General features: G+C 37.0%; 2 protein-coding genes across 2 annotated transcripts; both read left to right on the top strand.

Moving 5' to 3' along the window:
- The first annotated feature begins 384 nt into the window (after positions 1-384).
- LOC141635986 (uncharacterized) lies at positions 385-1575 on the top strand. The gene has a single exon (XM_074446729.1). It carries the CDS (start codon positions 385-387, stop codon positions 1573-1575), a length of 1191 nt encoding a protein of 396 aa, XP_074302830.1.
- An 18414-nt stretch (positions 1576-19989) lies between these two features.
- Positions 19990-20505, top strand: LOC141635955 (F-box protein CPR1-like). Its single transcript, XM_074446728.1, has one exon. It carries the CDS (start codon positions 19990-19992, stop codon positions 20503-20505), a length of 516 nt encoding a protein of 171 aa, XP_074302829.1.
- The last annotated feature ends 15 nt before the right edge of the window (positions 20506-20520 follow it).

Below are 20520 nucleotides of genomic sequence, written 5' to 3'. Positions count from 1 at the left end.
CTAACATACGGTCTCACAATAATTTTTGCCCCACACGGCCACACTTGATACTCTGTACATGATAGCAAATTAGCAACAACTGAAATGAGTAAACTATTGTAACACCGTTGTATATACCGTGTTCAACCAACACCCGTCTCATTTTAGAATTTATGAAAATGAGATAATAGGAACTAATTTATTGATTAAAACCATTAATTTGATCATTTCCAATGTCAATCTCTGTTGCACATAGAGAAACCAAAAAGCCTACATACTATTACTTGTTGGAAATATTGATTGATACGGAGTTATAGGAAATCACAATGCATCTTATCCTCTCCTTCTACATTAATAAATAATCTAATTCGTCAGACAATTCACTACTACTTCAATGTACTAAAAATGTCAGACGTAATTCCATGTTTCTCTGAAGACATATGGTTCGAAATCCTTAAAAATCTTCCTGTGAAAACCTTAGGTAAATGCCGTTGTGTCTGCAAATCATGGCATTTCCTTATTGTTTCTCCTTTTTTTATGGGTGCACACCTTAAGCATTACACCCAAAACGACGCCAGTTCATTAATTCTATGCAAAGAGATTACAAAGCGTTCAGAAACCGAAGAATTTGAGCAGTGTATTTTTTTTCGTGATTTAGTTCAGTTAAGACAAGGAAATAGACTTCACACCTCAGTCTGCCCTTTGGACGTGTCTTTTTGTGGGCCGTGCCGATTTTATTTTGTGGGATCCGTTAATGGTTTGTTGTGCATCTCTGATAATGGTTATCTTAGACCGACACAGCGTATATTTATATGGAATCCCTTAATTCAGAAATCCATTAAACTTTCTCAGTCAACAACAGACAAATATTCTGTGGTGGGATTCGGCTATGATTGTAGGAGGAATGATTATCGGGTGATCAAAATTAGTAGTCTGTGTAGAAGGAAGCAGTTTTTAGTAGAGGTATATTCGATCCAAGAACGAAGATGGAGGATTATTTCCGCTAAATATTTGATTGATAACTCTATGATTAAATTTATTTCCGCTTCACACTTGTTTTATAATGGAGTAATTCATTGGCTCATTCGAGTCAATATGTTGCTTTTGTTTAATGTCTCGGATGAAACATTTGCGAAGATGGAGTTGCCTCAAGGACTTGCAAAAGTAGCGTTATCTACAATCGGTTTATTTGAGTACCAAGGTAAATTATCGGTGTCCTATTGCAGCTTAACGCCCCATCACGAATTCCGTCTTTCACCAGAGTGTCAAATTTGGGTGAAACGAGACTCCAATTATTTAGAGTGTTCATGGTGCAAAATCTTATGTATTGGAGTTGGAATGTTACCTGACTTGTGCCATCTTGGTCCAGTCGAATACTTGGGAGAGAACCAGGAATTAATCGGGTTTTCTAAGGTAATCGACGGAGAGCCAGGCCCACTGGTGTCCTATAATCCTAAGACAAAGGAAATTAAGGAATTTGGTCTTCGTATGACTAGATCAACCAAGTTCAGTGCTTTTTCGGAGAGTCTTTCATTGCTTGACCAAAAGATTGACGATCTTACTACTGATGAACTCGAAATGTCTAAAACAGCCTAGCAGGTTTTTCCATGTTAAGTTGTCCGTTCGCTTTGCTGATTCATGTCAACCGACCCCAAATAATTTTGGGATTAAGGCTTTGATGTGGTTGTTGTTGTAGAGAAAATCTTCTTAATTAGTAGCCTCAAAATGTGTGTGACGGTCTTAAGTAAGACTAATAATATGATACACGAGTTGGATAAGATTAGACTACGATAGTGAGTGTAGGAAGGATCCAGAATTTGTGTCTCGTAAATAGGTTTTAGATTAGATGTTTGCAAAGTCAGTGTGGACGTGTGGTAGACCACAAAAAGCAGCAATCACGTATAGAGGATTGAATAATCAGTCTCGGAAAATAAGTCAGTGTGGCCCAAAGCCCGTCCCCGAGCCCGAGCCCGAGCCCGGCCCGGTGTGATGTGCGCGCGTGTGTAGTGGTACGGTTCCTTTACCATTGCTTATCTAGTAGTCCAACATAGGTGATCACTTATAAACTATATTTGTAATACCCTTCAAATTTAATCTTTTCTATTTTGAGATTTTTATTTTTATATTGAACTTTATATCTCCGATAAAAAAAATAAAAATAATAAATAATAATCAATACTATATATTAAATCCAGAAACCAAAGGACTTCAATATAATTAAAGAAAGTTATACAAATTAATTATACTATATAGTTTTAAATCATTAGCACCGTGTGATGGACCCAATTAAGGGATCTCAATGCAAATATTATATAGTTTGGGTTAAAATTAAATTATATAGAAACTTGGTAATTTTCCTAAATATTTGTAAGAGACTAAAACATGGTCAATTTCCTTAAAATAAAATAATTAATTAAGATGGTCAATTTCCTTAAAATAAAATAATTAATTAAGATGGTCAATTTCAAAGAGACTAAAAGAGAGAAGATGCTTGATAATTTTCCTAAATATTTATAGAAGACTAGAAGATGGTCAATTTCCTTAAAATAAAATAATTAATTAGAATAAACATGCACACTTATGGTATTAATTATTATCATCATAAAATTATATATTAAATTTAAAATCTATGCAATTTTATTAAACTTTATAGTTTATTAGATGTATAGAGATGTTAATTATTTAACATACAAAAATATAATAAGTAGGTTATAAGTTATTCAAGTTAAATTTCATAATATATAATATTGCATAATTCTTTCGATATGATTTAATGAATATATGTAATATATTTATATAAATATATAATCCTCTTAAAATTGCATGCCTAAGTAGTAAAAGTAATTTCGTCAGTAAAGAAAAAAAATGTAGTAACATTGGATATAGTTATATGATAATAATCACTCATTTGAATAGTAAAAGTAACAATATTATCAGCGAGATTAGTGAAAGTGGTAGAAACAACAACGGGAGTAATAAAATAATCAACATCAATGAGGCAATAGTGAAAGTAACAATAATTACGGCGTGAGTAGTGAAATTATCAAAATTAATGCGGCCGGCGGGAGTAGTGAAAGTAACAATGATTACGGGCAAGTTGTGAAATGTTATTACTATTGTTTCATTAATATGAGTTAAATATTAATAGCGGGAGTAGTGAATTTGTCTTAAAATTTATTTCATCGTAATTTTAGGATATGTCATAGAAAAATATATTAATGATAAATTTATAAGTTATGCAACTTTAAGTAATTTCATTTAATGAAAAAAAAATTAATGGTAAGTAGATGTAGCCCGGGCGAAGCCGGGCACCAATACTAGTAATAATAATAAAGAGGTATTTATAGTCATAATAATATTTTCGGTTTTGACGGGATTTCCTTATAAACAATTGTACATCGTATAGAGGAAACATACTATGTTGGTGTGCCAACCACGGAGAGTTGTCTTTGCCGTGTTATAATTTGAAGAGACTTAGCGAGAACGAAAGAGCAAGGACACGTTTCTGCCATCATCCTTTGTTTCTGTCTGCGCTCCATTCCGAATCAATCAAGGTATCACCTTTTAGTTAGTATACATTCTTTATTGAATAAATTGAATGATTTGGCGAATACAAGTCGTTTAAAAACGGAAAATATGGTTAATATTACTATCTAACTTAGTGAGTAGTTGTGTCGATTATTTCGGCTTGAGTTAGTTATATGCTAAAGGATATAGGTAAGAAGTGGAGTAGTTTTTAATTGGAATTCTTGTTGGCTTGGTTGATAGCAGGAAGGAATTAGCGTGAAAGAGTTATGGTGGTCATGCTGTGGCTCATGGTTTAATTGAAGTTAGGTGTCGGGTTTGATAATGAGACGGGGTGTGCTTGTTTTTGCAAGTTCATCTCGTAAATTTGAGGGTGTATAATTAGTGATTTAATTTAAGTAATATTGAATTATTATAATTCGAGAAGAGATAATTCATAAGAGAAAATGTGTTATTGATGTTAGTTCGTTCGTATCTCGAATGATTACATTGCCTCGATATTTATAGTACTCACGAGATCTAAATCGTATCAACTAATATCGCAATATAATATAATTATTCTAATACATATATTATTCCGATTACGATAATATTATCGTAATATTCCCCTAACATCCCCCCTCAAACCCATGGTAATCTGTCAAAATTTCCATGGGTTTGCAACGTAGACAAGGAGAAACGACTCTCTTTTCGAATCGGTTTCGTCGGATGAGAACGTCGTCGCTTTTCGAACCCACCAAATCGTTGAAATTTCGTTGTCAAGAACGTCGCATTTTTTCGAACTTGACAAATGTCGGTGCGTAACTCGCCAGTCGATGCGTATAGGACTCGCCAGACCGAGTTTCGCAATTTTTCGAATCAAATCGTCAATCCAAAATACCGTGAACCAAGTCAGTCACTGATAATTGTTATAATGACGCATCAGTGCATCATCATCATAAGTGGTATTGTCTGATCAATCATAGATCAAACTAAACGCATTAGTGTACAAGAGCCACGTAATTGTTTTTGAAACTAACAAAATTGCTCAATGAATCGATCGTTTGAACTTTTTTTTTTTTTTTTTTTCAAATGAAAAATAGATCATCATAATAAAATCCCGCCGGAGGGCACCGTAATTCATTAGCCCCTCCGACAGGGTAGCGGAAGTTCGTTTTTAGGCCTCAAGAGCGTGAGGCTCTGATACCATATTATAATTCGAGAAGAGATAATTCATAAGAGAAAATGTGTTATTGATGTTAGTTCGTTCGTATCTCGAATGATTACATTGCCTCGATATTTATAGTACTCACGAGATCTAAATCGTATCAACTAATATTGCAATATAATATAATTATTCTAATACATATATTATTCCGATTACGATAATATTATCGTAATATTCCCCTAACAATCATTGAATGTTAAGGTTATTGTTTAAATGAGTATTATATATCTGAAGTTTGTTGGTAAATCGTCTAATAGGAAGAAAGTGCAGGGAATTTTGTCAGATCAGGTGACACTACTTCGTATTTTCGTATACCTCCTTCTTTCTCTGTTTAACGATGGATTACATGTTATGGCTAATTTTTCTCAGTCATAGTTCAGTCCGATGAAAGACTCCATACATAGATATGTTATTAGTTATATATTTTATACTTAGTAAATTATTCTCCCGGTCACCGAGATGGGTTGTTTAGTTAATTCAAGTAAGTTGGAAGTAGTTTGCATTATTGGTATAATTGGTTAGTTTAGTGGCCCTGTTTACATTTTCCATTTAAAACAATATTGTTCATTGGAAATTAAAGTGAGTAGTAGGCTAAAGTAAGGAGTGGGGCTTGGTTCTGGTGGGTGGTATACTGGTATGTGAACAAGAGTTATCAACTCTTGAAGCAAATTACTTAGAAGATGAGATGAGCTTCTCTGTTTGGAGATTAGAGCTAAGACAATGGTTTTGTACTAAGATTGAGATATGATGAATTTGGTTTTCTGATTTGACTTCTGGTTCTTTATTGTGTTTAAAATTGTGTTCGCCTTTGACCGTGATTCATGGGTGAGTAGGTTGGAGTTTTACCCCGAATATTGAGTAGTCCCCTTTAAAAGGGACGATTGACGATATGGATTATGGATATTGAAGTTAAGATTCGTATTGAGCTATGGGGCCTTTGTGCCATGTTATATGATCAACGTGCGACCTTGGTTAATGAGCTCTTTATTATTGAGTTTTATGTCGATATTGAGATGAAAGTATTGTCTCTCGGTTTATCCGCCACTTCACTTGTACTTGGTTTAAGGACGGTAATGAAAACATTATATCCGGCTACTTTGAGTTTTAAACTCCTAACTAGGAGATGAGTTTGGAGTAGTGAGATCGAATTTGCTTAATTATGGTGGTGCATAAATGAGTATTGTATTAAGGTAATAAATTGTATGAAGTTATTTTCTTTGAGATTAGCCGTGTTTATTTTTATTTACACATAGTAAGTAATCGAGTTATATTATTTTTGAAGTAATTATACTATTTTCTTTGTATATAACAAGTCAGCTTTGTTTCAGAATTTTACAATTTATTTAGCGTGTCCGGTAAAATTCAAAGTCATAAGACTAAAAGATTATAGTTTGGCTTATAACCCGCAGTGGCGAGCCAGGCATACAAAAACTCCCTTAGAAGATTATAGTTTGGCTCATAACCCGCAGTGGCGAGCTCGGCATACAAAAATGCCCTTAGAAGATTATAGTTTGGCTCATAACCCGCAGTGGCGAGCAGATATGGGCATACAAAAATGCCTTTAAAGGATTATAGTTTGGCTCACAACCCGCAGCGGAGAGCCGGACAACCAAAAATGTTTTTAGTTGTCGTACAAGGTAGAGTGAATCCTACCTGAGTCATTAGATATTGTTGTCTGGTGCTGGCGCTGACCTGATGATGAACTGACATACCTGCCATACAGGTGTGCTGTGTGCACATTAGTTTAAGGCCAGTCATAGTCGTCTTGTTAATCTGTTTCTCAAGGAAGTAAAGTTTCTTACTTGTTAGCAGTTGAATTGTCTTTTGAAATGTTTTATGACCAAACCATGTTGTAGACATAAAATTAGTTCATTTGTTTTACCATTTGAAATACTAAATTATAGAATTCTCGTTTTCTATTCCTTTAGTTCTAATATTTAAATTGCTTGAGCTTGACTCACGTGTTTCTCCCTTTTGGGCTACCCGTCATGTGGGGGTAACTCTCTCTGTCTTTTGGTTTTCTTTTTCAGGTAACTTCTGATGCGATGCGGTTTAAAACGATGATATTTCAAGTGAACGTTTTATTAAAAGCTTTGTAAAAGTTTTGTACCATTCTTTATTATTTTAAAAGAGGTTTTGTAATAAGAGACTTTGTATATTAATTATAATATCTCTTTATTTCGGCGAGTTTTATATGTAAAAGTTAGTTTTAATTTAGCCGAAAATCAGGGGTGTTACAATATTAGTCCAACATATTTTATCAATGTGGGATAAAGAAAAATTCTCTTAAAGCAAAACTAAGCAATACTTCCAACACTGATTACCAGTAGGGCTGATTAACTTTAGGTTTGGACCCGAAAGATAGACCGGACCGGAGCATTTGGTTTGGACAGAAACCGGATCGAATTCTTTTAGGTCCGGTCCTGGGTCCTCTTTTAGACTTCGGTCTGATCCAAAATCGATTTCGATTTTTTTTAAGATTAACCTTTATAATTAATTTTTGAAATAGTTTACTAATTCACCTTCAAAAGAAATTACAAATTCAATATTAACGATTATTTAAATAAAAATATAGTTTGATTATTTATTATGTTCGATTTGGCGAACCTAAATTTAATTGGATCTTTATTTTCGTAGTACAAATTTTAGTCACGCAGTACACCGTAGACGATATGACCCCTCTCAACTATTAGTGACAAATAATAATTTTTGGCCGAATTAGGTCTAAGACCGGACCGGACCGAGTATTTCGGGTTTGATCCGCTCAAAAACCGAAACTTTTGGTTCCGGTCTTCAATCCACAAAATTCACGATTTCGGTCATCAATCAGGTCCGATCCGCCTTGAACCGATACTCGCCCCTATTTGCCAGGTCTAATTAACCCAAAATTTAAAACAAACCCAACAAAATAAAAAGCCAAAATAAAGCGTGAACCCGTGAGCTCCCAATCCCATTCATATTCCACCTTTCCCATTCAATCCCCCAGAAATTAATTCCCTCTTTCCCAGATAATGCTCAGAATTCGCCCAAATTAATAAACTCAGAGTAGGGCGGATTAAAAAAGCTGGCAACACAACATTCAGTCGGGAGCAATAGTGGCAACCTTAAACCGGATCATCGCTTAAATCGGGTCATTGAGGGTGTGTCACTTCAAACTTTGGTGCTGTTTGGCCAAGCTTAAAAAGTGCTTTTGTAATTGAAAAAGTAGTAGCTTGGCCAAACATGGTAAATTAGAGAGTTTTAGAAGTGCTTTTGAGAAGTCAAAACTGATTATTCACTCCCAAAAAGAGAAGTAGATATTTACTACTTCTACTTTTTACATAAAAACCAAATAAGCAAACAAAAGTTGTATTTAAAGTAGTTAGACCAAACAAGTAAATTTTGTGAGAAACCGCTTTTACAAAAGCATGGCCAAACAACTAAAACTTTTCTAAAAAGTAACTTGTGAATAAACTCCTTTTAAAAAGAAAAAAGTCATTTTCCATAAGCAAGGCCAAACAACACCTTTATTTGGTTCAAAATACACGTAATGATTAATTTAATGAGAGTATATTGCCAACAAATTAGGAGTTTTAAAACTACTTTTAAAAAAGTTAAAAAAGGGGGTGTTTGGCCAAACTTTCTAAATGCTTTTCTAATTGTAAAAGTAGAAGCAGGGTCAAACACTATAATTTAGGGAGATAAAAAACTAATTTTGAAAAGTCAGAAGTTAATAAAAAGCTACTAGAAAGAGAAGCATCAAATTGACGCTTCTGCTTCTACTTCTCCCAAAACCTCTTAGGATTATGGAAACTAAAAAAAAAAAAACTAAAAAGTAGTAGTAGGCAAACACATCAATTTGTTAAGAAACTACTTTTACAAAAGTTAGGCCAAACAACCACAACTTTTTCAAAAAGTAGTTTATGAAAAAACTCATTCTATAAAGTAAAAGCTATTTCAAATAAACTAGGCCAAACAGCATATATTTTCTACTTCTACCTCTACTTTTCACAAAAACAGCCAAAAAAAACAAAACGAAAGTTGTATGAAAGTAGTTAGGCCAAACACATACATTTTATATAAACCGCTTTTACAAAAGTATGACCAAACAACCAAAATTTTTCCAAAAAGTAACTTGTAAATAAACCCTTTTTATGAAGGAAAATCTATTTTACACAAACAAGGCCAAACAACACCTAAATAGAATGAGGTTTAGGAAACGGAGTCCTAGCCATAATCAATTTCCTAATGTCAAAGATGATACTAGTAGGTTAGATATTCATTCTTACCATAATACGGAGTATATATGGACCGTAGCCTTTAGGTTAAAAGATATAAGTAGCCACCCAAATTACTGCCTTGGAGCTTAAGCTTATAGGACCGTCCAAATACAGTGTTTATCAAAATTCCAACAGTTTATTGTGCTACTCTTGGAATGGCAGCTTATCGAATCCCATCAGATGTGATAGCCGAAATACTGGTTTGTCTTCCGGTGAAATCACTATTACGTTTCAAAAGCGTATGCAAAGATTGGTATACTCTCATTAATAGTTCCCTCTTTATTCAACTCCATCTTAACAAATCCCTCTTATTCAATTTTCGACACAATCATACCCTATTCTATACCAACGACGATTCCTTTTGTGTTGTTGATGATATTTATCGCCCCTCGAAACCCATCAAATTATATTGGCCTACAGATATCGATATCATTAGAAACAGTGTGGACAATATTAGATGCGATTTGGTCGATGTACGTGTTGATGCTGTAGGGTCATGCAATGGTTTGGTTTGCTTATGCGTTAGTGCAGACAACTTTTCTTTGAATGTTTTGTGCTTCCTCGTATGCAACCCTTCAACTCGTACTTTCAAATTCAAACCAAACTTGCCTTTTTCGGAGTTCAACTGCCCGGAAAATGAGGACTTATCATGTGGTTTTGGTTATGATGGCGAACATGATGATTATAAGATAGTTGTCACACACACATATTTGAAAAAGAATGTAAGAGACAATCATGTGTATATTTATAGCTTCAAGGCTGATTTATGGAAGTGCGCTACTCATACTCCGGCCGAGGGTTCGACTTGGAATTATTATCAAAAAGTAGACAAGAGGGTTGTATATGCAAACAACATGCTACACTATATTTTTTTTTCACTTGCGGAGACTACAATAACGATAATTCAAATAATATAATAGCGCGTTTTGATGTGTCCTCAGAAACATGGAAGGATAATGACTTGAGTTTCCCCCTGTAGTAGATTGGGGTTGGAAATATATCGAGCTTGGAGTATTGGATGATTGTTTATACCTATGTCTTGAAGAAAGGGATGGTCTCCATAATGTATGGGTGATGAAAGGATATAAAGAGGAAGATTATTCATGGAGCATCAAGTATAATATTCCTGGAAATTTTCACAATCTTATTACTCTCTTTGCGCCTTTAAAGGAAGGACCTCTTCGTTTACTGTTTGTGTACAGAGATATTGATTACCGCGGCAGCACCGGCACCAGCACCTATCGCATCTTGTGGTATAACTCACAAGATGCCACAACCGAAACATTCAAACTCAAACTAGAACAATTATCGTCATTCAACTCTTTACTCCGTCTTTGTATAACAAGTAGTCTCGTTACGATTCCAAGGAGTTCCTTCGATTATATAGACTATAGAGCAACCCGGAAACTATGAAGATGAGAACAAAAATCATCAATTGCGCTTTTGATACACTAGCTAAAACTATAATATTATTTCATTCCTTTGTTTTTTTGGATACACATACAGTAGCTATTCTTCTACTGTTTTCTTAGGCTTTTGGGGTACTATTCTACTCAGATGTGATTGTCGAACTACTGGTTTGTCTTCCAGTGAAATCACTACCACGTTTCAAAAGCGTATGTATGCAAAGATTGGTACACTCTCATCAGTAGTTACTTCTTTATTCTAAGTACTCCATCTTAACAAATAATGCCTCAAATTCAATTTTCGACATAATCGTACCATTTTCTATACCCAAGTCTATTCCGTTTGTGTTGTTATTGGCAGCCGAGTTGTAACGTTAGGTACGAGTTCAACCATTTCTATAGTGAGGCTATTAATACGGTTTCTTTTTGCCGAATTCAACCAATTCTACAGTGCCTGTTACAATTGGTAAGGCCCGGTCCTAACTATTTGCATCGTTTATAATGTTATATCTATAAGAGATTGAGATTGAAGGTAAAAACTTGTATTAACAATGATACATAGAGGGAGTATTTATAGGTGTACAAGGGAGCTATAATGCTATACAAAGATATGGAAAATATATACGGTTTCCTATTTTGCAATATTTACAGGATCAATATCTTTGTTTGTAGGCAATGAATGATATGGAGATATTGTGGTAGCTTGGGGAATACGTTGGCTAATACGCCCCCGCAAGATGGACGTCCTGTGGGTAAGACCAATCTTGATTCGTAAGTCCAAGTGATGAGCTTTGTGGAGGGGCTTGGTGAGAATGTCAGCTAATTGGTCCTTGCTCGCTATATGTTGAACACGAATGTGTCCTCGTTGGAGTTGTTCTTTGACAAAGTGGAAAGATAGCGCCATGTGTTTCATTCTGGAGTGAAATACGGGGTTCTTGGCGTAGAGTGTAGCTGAAATGTTGTCGCAGAATATAGCCGGAGGTTCGGTGACAGTGATGTGAAGTTCATCGAGGAGATTGCGAAGCCATAAAGTTTCAGTCGTGACCGTAGCAATGGCGCGAAATTCAGCTTCTGTGGTTGAAAGAGCAAGGCCGTGTTGCTTTTTGGAAGACCAGGAGATTGGATTTCTACCGAGATACACGATATAGCCTGATGTTGAGAGAAAATTATCCTTGTCGCCTGTGTGATCTGCATCGCAAAAAGCATGAAGACGAGGTGGTGAGTTTCGATATAGTTGAATACCGAGAGGTTGTGTCCCTTGTAAATAGCGTAAGAGTCGTTTGAGAGCGGTCCAATGCGTGGCCGTTGGGTGGTGTAGAAACTGAGCAAGACGGTTTATAGCAAAGGCTATGTCAGGCCAAGTGAGTGATAGATATTGAAAGCTCCCAACGATTGCACGATATGTTGCGTGGTCTTGAACGGGGTTGTGGTCTTCACGAGTCAAGGACGGTGAAGTAGCCATAGGTGTAGAGTTGGGTTTTGCTTCAATCATTTTGTATTTAGTTAATAGATCAAAGATGTATTTCGATTGGTTGAGATGTAAGCCGGAAGCATTGGGCGTGACTTCAATGCCTAGGAAGTAGGATAATGGTCCAAGGTCTTTTAATGAGAAACATTTTGATAATTGAGAGATAAAATGGTGTAGTTGCAGCGGATGAGGTCCGGTGACGATAATGTCGTCCACGTAGATAAGCATGTAAATGTAGGTTGTGTTGGTACGTAGAATGAATAAGGATGAGTCAGAAATAGATTGCTTAAAGCCATAAGTGATGAGATAGGTTTTCAGCTCAGTGTACCAGGCTCGAGGAGCTTGTTTTAGACCATATATTGCTTTGTGAAGTTTGCAAACATAGTCGGGTTTGGTTTGATCAACAAAGCCAAGGGGTTGGGTCATAAACACATCATCATTTAAGGTGCCTTGGAGGAAGGCATTGTTAACATCCAATTGTCGTAATGACCAAGATTGCGTGACAGCGAGAGATAGAATGAGACGGACTGTTGTAGGTTTGACAACTGGACTAAAGGTTTCGGTGTAGTCAATACCGGGTCTTTGATGAAAGCCCTTTGCAACGAGGCGTGCCTTATGTTGCTTAAGGGTGTCATCCGGGTTATACTTATTGCGAAAAACCCACTTGCAGCCGACAATATTGGTGGCTAAATGTCGTGGGACAAGGGACCAGGTGGAGTTTTTCTCAAGAGCAGTGAATTCGTCTTGCATGGCTTGTCGCCAATGGGGTAGAATGAGAGCTTGTTTGACGGTATTAGGGAGAGTGTCAGAAGATGGAGAAGCATGTGCAAGATTAGCATAGCGAGGGTTTGGTTTGCGAATGTTGTTATCAAGTCTCGTTGTTATAGTTTTGTTTGGTGGAGGTTTAGTGATGCTATTGGCAGTAGTGATGGGTGGAGGAGTAGCTGTGGCAGCGGAAGGAGAGGGGTTAGCTGAGGGTAGTGGCTGTTGGTTAGGGGATGATGACGGGATGGGAGGTGGTAAGGTAGAGACAGGGGTTTCGATAGAGGGAGGAACATGGGTCGATGGGCGTCTGGTGTAAACAATTGTAATGGGTTTCGAGATACGAGGTGTGGGAGTGGTGGTGGGTTGGGCCGTGGTGGTTTCTGGACTAGGTAGAAGAGGAATATGAAGATGACACCAATCATCAGACGTCGTGTGAGACGAGGGTAGCGGATTGGAGTGTTGGAAAGGGTAGACATCATCGATAAATTTGACGTGTCGTGAGGTATAAATTCTGTGTGTTTTAGGGTCGAGACAGTGATAAGCGCTTTGGGTATTGGAATACCCAACAAAAATACATGGTGTAGAGCGATTTTCTAATTTATGTTTTGTATACGGTCGAAGCCACGGATAACAGAGGCATCCAAAATTATGTAATTTATCATAGTCAGGTTTTATATTATGTAGCTTAAAGTATGGTGAGTCGCCATTTAAGGTCTTAGTGGGTAATCGATTTATGAGATAGGTCGCTGTACTAAAGGCAAATGGCCAATAGGACGTAGGTAAGGCTGCGTGATTGAGTAGGGCTAAACCGGTTTCGACAATGTGGCGATGTCTACGTTCGGCATAGCCATTGTGTTCGGGAGTGTGTGGTGGACTAGTAAAATGAGAAATTACGTCGTTAAGGAGAGATTGGTTTAATTTAACATATTCGCCACCATTATCGGAGAAAAATCGTCTTATTGGTTTTTGAAAATATTTTTCAACGAGGTTTTTGAATTGATTAAATACTTGAGTGGTCTCGGACTTGCGTTTTAATGGATATAGCCAAGTGTATTTGGTGAAATGATCAACGAATATGACGTAGTATTTGTAGTTGTCTCGAGATGCGATTGGGCTAGTCCATAAGTCCGAAAATAGGAGGTCGAGAGGAGCATTAGAACGTAATGAAGAATTGTAAAAGGGAAGTTTCTTGCTTTTGGAAACACAACACGCAGGACAGTAAGTAAAATTTGGTAGACTTTTATTCATAAGTTTGATTACATCATACAAAGGATGACCGAACTTATGGTGCCACGATATTGGCGTGGTTCCTTTTTCTTTGACGGCGGCGTGAGCGACGGGTTTAGGTGGGCTCCATTCGTAAATTCCCTTGGTTGCTTGGCCCTGGAGGATCGTTCTGTTGGTTTTGAGTTCCTTTACAAAAAATGAATTGTGTGAGAAGATTACATAAGCATTATTATCAGCACATAATTGTGAAATAGAGATGATATTTCGATAGATTTTTGGTACATGAAGTACATTATTGAATTGTAAATTATGCATTTGGAACGAACCTGTAAGCTCGATGGAAAGAGCGGAGCCATCACCAATTAGTAAGTCGTCGAGGCCGTCATATGGTGAATGGAATGCGAGGGTGTCGAGGTCATGGGTTAAGTGGTGGGATGCACCACTGTCAAGAAGAAAGTTTTGGTTTGGTTGAGAGCCGTAGCTAGCAAGGTGAGCTTGGGGTTGTCCCGGGTTTTGACGATAATTGGGTTCGGAAAAGACGATGTTCGGAAATAGTTTCTTGAAGATGGGGCAGTGTGCGATGACGTGACCCGTTTCTCGACACCACTGACATCGACCTTTGAATGGACGAGGGTTGGCAGTGGTGTGGGTTGGTTGTTGAGGGGTGTGCGAGTAAACAGGCGGGTTTTGGTAGCGAGAATAGCTGCGATTGTGGTGTTGTTGGTTGCGGTATGCTGCGTTGGCAGAAGGTGAGAAGTGGGTGGTGGTGGTGTCGTGGTGGAGGAGAAGTTCTTGCTGGAGTAATTTCTCATGCAAGGCTTCAAACGTAATCGGAGTATCGCGAGCGCGAACGGTTTGGATTACTGGTTTGTAGGTTTCATAATCAAGTCCTTTTAGGACTTGTGCGATGATGTCTTCGGGGTCTAATATTTTGCCCATGAGGGCGAGTTGATCGACACAAACTTTTATGGAGTTCATGTAGTCAGAGATGGTTTGGTCCGTCGTTTTGACGAGTGAATCGAATTTTTGTTTGAGTTGGAGTATGTGTGCCCTAGACGGGTTGGCATATGTGTTGGCAAGGATGTCCCATGCCTCTTTTGCGGTTTTTGCCCGTACTATGAGTGGTTGTAGGGCAGAGGTGAGAGTACCCATGAGGGCACCAAGGATTAACCCGTCTTGCTTGAGCCAAGACAGATAAGCCGGGTTGGGGGTTTCCTTTTTGGTGTCATCAGTAACGGTTTGAGGTGGTGGGAGTTCAGTGCCATGGACGAATCCAAGGAGGCTAAAACCAAACAAGATGTTGGTTAGTTGGAATCGCCAAGCCGTGTAATTGAGGGGGTTTAGTTTAACGCAGTTGTTGAGGTTAAGCGAGGTGAGGGGTTTGGTGTTTTCGTGTGGATTTGGGATCATTGTTTCGGTTGGGTGGGTGGCCATGGTTGCTGGACACGGGTTGATGAGGTGACGGGAAGGGCGTTTGAAGGTGGGACGTTTTGGACGAAGTAGGTTGGATCGTTGGGGTCTCGTTGATACCATATAAGAGATTGAGATTGAAGGTAAAAACTTGTATTAACAATGATACATAGAGGGAGTATTTATAGGTGTACAAGGGAGCTATAATGCTATACAAAGATATGGAAAATATATACGGTTTCCTATTTTGCAATATTTACAGGATCAATATCTTTGTTTGTAGGCAATGAATGATATGGAGATATTGTGGTAGCTTGGGGAATACGTTGGCTAATAATATCCATTTCCGCTGTTTAATGATTTCTTGAATTATATAGTCCGTCGTCACAGTCATTTCTTTATTTTTAACGCGTACTCATGTAATTTTTTTCCATGAAGGGAGGCAAAAGAGACGGTCTCACACTGCTGTAATAGCGGCGCCGTTGATTGTTCTAGGAGTCTTTGTTAAGATTATAGAGGGGAGAATTCATAAAAGATAATTGTATTCAGTTGTATTATTGATATCAGTAGACTGATCGGTATTTATAATACCTTACAAGAAACCCTAAGCATTACTAAATGCTAGGACGTAGCCGTCACTACCAAACCCTAGCCCTAATGGGCCTAATATCCTAATACCCTCCCGCAATCGTAAAGGCAGTACATAGTACGAACTTTACGATTGGAGAATTACAATCATAATAAAAAAAACGTCTTCATCTCGATCTTTCTTCAAAAAACTTCTCATCTTCACGAGGTGGTAAGGGGTGCGTATAGGACTCGCCAGACAACTTTCATTGCGTATAGGACTCGCCAGACAATTTTCATTGCGTATAGGACTCGCCAGACAATTTTCATTGCGTAACTCACCAGTATTTTTCTAGTGCGTAACTCGCCAGTATTTTTCTTTTGTACCACCTCGATCAAAATTGAAGAATTTGATTAAATTCAAAGAAGAAGAGTTATTTGGTAAATTATTTAGACTTGCTTTGGTACGGATTCTCCTAGAAACCATTCATGTGGATGCCAATTACTTCTGGAAACTATCAACGAAATTTAGGAGGGAGGATGACCATTTTTTTTTTTTTTTTGATTGAGAAAATCCCTACCGGTGGGTGTAAATTTTCGGTCACCCACCGGTAAGAATGCGGAAGCGGTTTTTAGAGACCTCAAGAACGAGGCTCTGATACCATGTCAAGAAACCAACTCAACCAAAAGCTTAAGCCGATGGTTGAAGTTCCTTGATTCGTTTTATGCTCTAACACTCCCCCTCACACGAAGGCCCTTTTTTTTTTCTTTTTGGGCTTGAAGTGTGGGTGCAGGCGGGATTCCCTGGCCTGTTCTGATTATCCACTTTTTTTAGAATGGAGGGGGGTGGGATTCGAACCCGTGACCTTTTGGTCACCTGGCTCTGATACCATGTTAAGATTATAGAGGGGAGAATTCATAAAAGATAATTGTATTCAGTTGTATTATTGATATCAGTAGACTGATCGGTATTTATAATACCTTACAAGAAACCCTAAGCATTACTAAATGCTAGGACGTAGCCGTCACTACCAAACCCTAGCCCTAATGGGCCTAATATCCTAATAGTCTTGCTGCTCTGCTGCACTTGTTTATGCATTTACCTTCAGAAGCGCAGAAAATCTCGCCTTGGTATAGTCACAATTTATGTTTTGAAAATCTCTGTTACTCACAAAATTGAACTATGTTGTTAATTGCTCTTTTGTCAATTGCTACTCAGGGTTGGAGGAAATCACAGCAACAGAATCGCTTCAGTTCGATTTCAGGACGATTAGGGAAGCAACAAATAACTTCTCAATCGATAATAAACTTGGACAAGGTGGATTCGGTTCAGTATACAAGGTATAGTAGTAAATAATAATGAAGGTAAACAAATGTCGTCTTAGACGAAAAGAGTACCGGTATTAATTTAGGTTATACATTGTGAATTCAGGGAAGACTTCATAATGGTCAAGAAATAGCAGTGAAAAGACTATCGATAGACTCAGGGCAAGGCGTTGAAGAGTTTAAGACCGAGGTTCTTTTAGTTGCGAAACTCCAGCACAAGAATTTGGTTAGGCTTGAGAAACTTGCATAACTCATGTTTACTAATTATACTGAAACCTGCCAATCAAACCAGCGTTTGCATTTGCAGAGCAACCATTTCTCATATTTCTCTATCAGCCGCTAAATTTTAATTTCTGCATTCTCTACTCTCAGTTTGATTATACTTTCACTTGCGTTATATTTCCTTTGTGCCATCGATTGTATGTATTAATGTATTATTTTTACAATTACTTTCCATGTAACTAATTTTATGAACCCTTTAATTAGTTGAGGTTGTTTATTGTCTAAAACCTTAATCAAGTTTTTATTTTTACTTTGTTATTATCGTAATTATATAACTAAGTCTCGAAAGTAAAGGTGTAAGTGTAAGCTTTGTTCAGAGGATGATGTACTGTGTTGAGTGAAATAATGTCAGATGAAGTTATTAGCTTTGCATTGAACTACTATGTCTCTCACTATTTTTAGTATTAATAAAATTTCTTGCCAGTGTCGAGTATCTTTCTCCGTGTATACATATCATGTTCTTTCTTTTTTTTTTTTTGCTTCATTTGATTGTTTACGTTTGCTTTTCGTCGTGAAGTTTTTAGCGCACATGAAAGTAGACTTGGGGAACTGCTTGTCCCTCCCCGGGAGTTAAAAGTGTTTTGATTTACGATCTTGAACTGCAAATGGTAGGTATTACGCAATTGTCTCTCCATTCTGTAAGGCCTACATTATGTATAGGAGAAAGTGATACGTGACCGCCCGGTAGCGGTGTGACACTTTATCATTCTCTTGACAATAATGATATTCGTGTCTACCTTTAGTTATCGACTTAACATAAGATATCACACAAATTAGCGGGTAAGGTTATTTATAGCGCGCCACTTCAAACTTTATTTGATTCAAATATTATTGTATAACACAATCTAAATTTTACTCCTTACTTTATCTTTAATATAAAACACGCGTATTATTTAATTTAATAAAAGGATATTGTTAAAAAAATTAATTAGTAGGAGCTTTAGGAAAGTGAGTCCTAGCTTTAATCAATTTGCTAAAGTAAAAGAAGATATTAGGTTAAAAGATATAAGCAGCAACCCAAAATACTGCTTCAGAGCTTATAGGAATATAGGATTACATAAATTTGGGGATTACACAATTCCTCTTTAAAAATTCCAACAATTTATTGTGCTACTCTTGGAATGGCAGCGTATCAAATCTCATCCGATGTGATCGTTGAAATACTGGTTAGGCTTCCAGTGAAAACACTATCACGTTTCAAAATTGTATGCAAAGATTTGTACACTCTCATCAATAGTTCCCTCTTTATTCAACTCCATCTTAACAAATCCCTCGTCTCCAAATTTCGACATAGTCGTACCCTTTTCTATACCCAAGTCGATTCCCTTTGTGTTGTTGACGATATTTATCTCCCCTCGAAATCCATCAAAGTATATTGGCCTAATAATATCATAGGTAACCGTGAGTATCTACATACTGTAGGCTCGTGCAACAGTGGCGTATCTAGGATTTAGATCATGGGGGTGCGGAAAGTTAATAACCAAAAGATGTCATGTGTAGATGAAATTTAACTCTCCGACAACGGTGCTCAATTTAGGCGTAAAATTTATATATATCTCATCCTTTTGAGCAATATTGTGTTCGATCCAAAACAAAGTTAACCGGAACTTAAATTCCTATATATTTATTTTAAATACTTCATATAAAGTTATTAAGTTGACGAGATGAAATTTATTCATATTATAGTAATATATACCCTCTTTTTGTTTTATAATATGTATACTAAAACGACTTATAAAATGAAATAAACGAAGTAGAACATAAACTTTGGAAGTACATATATAATTCTAAAACAACTCAATTCAAAGGATTCAACTAATAAATATGCTTAATAAAAAACGAAGTATTTTATATGAATTTTTCAACGTAACTAATTCATTTAATATGGTATAGTAGTTATTGACGAAAATTTGAGACAACAAAAGCATTTAAATATGGCATGGTATTAATGACGCCAGTAATTGCAAAAGCAAAAACACAAAAGCATTTAAATACGGCATGGCATTAAACTATTAATGACGCCAGTAATTGCAAAAGCAAAAAAATGTTCCACAAGAAGAATTGAACCCAGAATCACTCGATCAAAATACAAGGGACTTGCCACTAGACCCTTCACATTTCCTTGATACATAACTGCACTTAATATTATTTATTTCTGAAACCAAAGGGGATGCAGTCGCACCCACTGCACCCCCTTTGGCGACGCCACTGTCGTGCAACGGCTTGGTTTGCCTATGCGTTACTCGCCCGCTCGTCATTAATTGGAATGTATTGTGCTTCCTCATATGCAACCCTTCAACTCATACTTTCAAATTCAAACCAACCTTCCCTTTCTCGAAGTTGAAATTCTTGAAAAGCGGGGAATTATCATATGGTTTTGGTTATGATGGTAAACATGATGATTATAAGATAGTTGTGACACGCAGAGTTTATAAAAAGAGTGCAAGAGATGTGTATATTTATAGCTTCAAGGATGATTTATGGAAGTGCGTTATTCTTACACCTGCTGAGGGTTCGTCTTGTTTTTATCTTCAAAAACAATACAGTAGCGTAGTATTTGCAAACAATATGTTACACTATATTGTTTCACCCGTGGATGTCCAAGAAAGTAACTATCCAAATTATAGAATAGCGCGTTTAGATTTGTCCTTAGAAACATGGAAGGATGACTTGAGATTTCCCGTTGCAGTAAAGTGTTCGACTTGTGTAGAACTTAGAGTGTTGGATAGATGTTTATACCTGCGTCTTGGTGAATTTTATTCTTATAATAATATATGGATCATGAAAGAGTATGGAGATGAAGATTCATGGAGCAAAACGTATAATATTCCATTAAATTTTCAGGGATCTGCTCTTGTTGCTTGTTCAAAGGACGGACCTCCTCGTTTACTGTTTGACCGTAGATATTTTGACAACGATGCCCACAATCTCGTATGGTATGATCAATATGCTGATACAATTGAAGCTTTTAAACTAAAAAAATCGTCAAGGGATACTCCTCTCCATCTTTGTATTGCAAGTCTCGTCAGAATTCCAGGGAGCTCCATCAATTCTAGAGACGAATTAGACGACGGCTTTACTTAGACTATTATATATACA

This window comes from Silene latifolia, chromosome 2 (assembly GCF_048544455.1).
Source record: "Silene latifolia isolate original U9 population chromosome 2, ASM4854445v1, whole genome shotgun sequence".
Taxonomy (NCBI): domain Eukaryota; kingdom Viridiplantae; phylum Streptophyta; class Magnoliopsida; order Caryophyllales; family Caryophyllaceae; genus Silene; species Silene latifolia.
Note: the sequence above shows the minus strand (reverse complement) of the source record. Positions and strands in the feature narration are given on the sequence as shown.

Bases quoted from the DNA above. Each gene is read 5' to 3' on its own strand.
- LOC141635955 (XM_074446728.1), top strand. From the start codon at position 19,990: ATGTTACACTATATTGTTTCACCCGTGGATGTCCAAGAAAGTAACTAT.
- LOC141635986 (XM_074446729.1), top strand. From the start codon at position 385: ATGTCAGACGTAATTCCATGTTTCTCTGAAGACATATGGTTCGAAATC.